This window comes from Myotis lucifugus, unplaced genomic scaffold (assembly GCF_000147115.1).
Source record: "Myotis lucifugus unplaced genomic scaffold, Myoluc2.0 scaffold_205, whole genome shotgun sequence".
Taxonomy (NCBI): Eukaryota; Metazoa; Chordata; class Mammalia; order Chiroptera; family Vespertilionidae; genus Myotis; species Myotis lucifugus.
Window position 1 is genome coordinate 2,193,180 of NW_005871253.1, and position 1,627 is coordinate 2,194,806.

At 65.4% G+C, this 1,627-nt stretch overlaps 1 protein-coding gene across 1 annotated transcript in view; it reads left to right on the top strand.

The window, feature by feature from the left end:
• The window catches only part of PAX1 (paired box 1), a 9,005-nt gene extending 8,038 nt beyond the window's left edge, over positions 1-967 (top strand). The window contains exon 5 of the mRNA XM_006097534.1: positions 876-967. Within this exon, the coding sequence (XP_006097596.1) occupies positions 876-967 (92 nt within the window). The remainder of the gene's footprint in view (positions 1-875) is intronic.
• The last annotated feature ends 660 nt before the right edge of the window (positions 968-1,627 follow it).

Genomic DNA, 1,627 nt, shown 5'->3' on the forward strand with positions numbered 1-1,627 from the left:
GGAGGGGAACAAAGTTGAAAGCAGGCGCCTTCAGGTATAACCAAGCTTGAGCGTCCGGGGACTGAAATGGAAACCAGAGATTGCGTCGCTTTTCTGACGTCCAGTAGCCAAACCGGGGCCCTTATCACAAAGCCTAAATAACAGGGCCACGCGCAGAATGCCGCCCGGTGTGGCAAGCCTACCGTCACCAAATCCGGCGCCCCCAGGCCCAGGGCGCGCTGTGCCCACGGTGGTGAGAGAATCTGCTGCTCGGGCCGCGGTTAAAACGAAATCGGCCGCCCACTTAAAGCGCGTCCTGGCGGCCCGGAGCCCTCCCTCCACGAGGGGCGTCTTTGCTGACCCTCTCCCCACGCGATGTCCCCCCGCCCGCCCACCCAGAGCGCCCGGAGCCGCTGGGAGGGACAAGGGGCCCCACGCGCTCGCCGCTTCTCGGGCCCGTCGCGCGGCTGGAGTCAGGGGTGGGTGAGTCGAGGTCGGGGAGGAGGGCTGTGCGGGTCTCAGTTCCCTGCTCCCTTCCCCAGATCGGATCAATTCTGGGATTGGGTCCGAGAACCTCCCGGGCCCGGCGGTGCACGGGGCGGCGGCACCGCCCTGCGCCCATCGCTTCTTTATTAAGCAGGCGCGGTGCAAAGGGAATTGTTCGGGGCTCAGCGGTCTCGGAGCACCTGCAAATGGCCTGGCGAGGAGAGCCACTTGCCAGGCTGCCCGCGCCCGTGACTCCCTTCGGGGAGGAGGACGGTGGGCGCCAACCTTCGACGCGCACGTCCACCCCAGATCTTCGCGCTGACCCCTTGGTTTGCGGGCGTCCTGGGCCCCCTGGTCTCTGACTGCGCGCGCCACGCAATGACCCGACGCCCTTGTGCTTCCTCCCGCAGTGGTCGATCGGAAGCCGCCCAGCCCCGGCGGCAAGGCCCCGGACAGCCTCAGTAGCTTACACGGACTGCCCATCCCGGCCTCGACTTCCTAGGGGTAGCGCTGCCCCGAGCCCGAGCCGGGAGCAGGCGGCGGAGCGACCCGCGGACCCGGGCGCGCGACTCGGCCCTGCAGCCGGGGCGGCAACCGCAAGGACCGGGAGGACACGCCGAGGAGGTGCCGGAGCCGGGCCGCGGGGTCCACCCACCGGCAGGCGGGTTCCCCCCTGACCCCGCGGCCACACTAAGGTCGTGGGCCAGGGTTTTCAGACTTTTCTGGACTTGGCTTTCGACTGTTGTACCCTTGTTCCGACGTGGCCTCCCTCGGCCAGCCTTCCCCTCCTTCTCCCAGGATTGTTCGGCTCTCTCCCTCCCTCTTTCCCTGCTCACCCTCGAGTCCCTTCTTTCTTTTCTTCCTCCTTCCTCCCTACACCACCTTCCTCTCCTGCCCCGTTTTCTCCTTCCTTCCCTTCGTCCTTTAATCTTTTCTCCCCTTCAGCGCCCCTGCTTTCCTCTCTCCTCTGTCTACTGTGCTCCCTTCCCTGTGGTCTAACCTCGTCCACCACCTTCTCTCTTTGGAGCCTTTAACGGTCAATGATTATGTTTTCTCCACCTCCCTCCTGCTTCCCTGACACCCAGGAGAGCCTCAGACGTCTCCCCTCCAGCAGCCGGGACTCTTTAGCCTCCAACCTTATATCCCCCAGCCCTGATGGAGG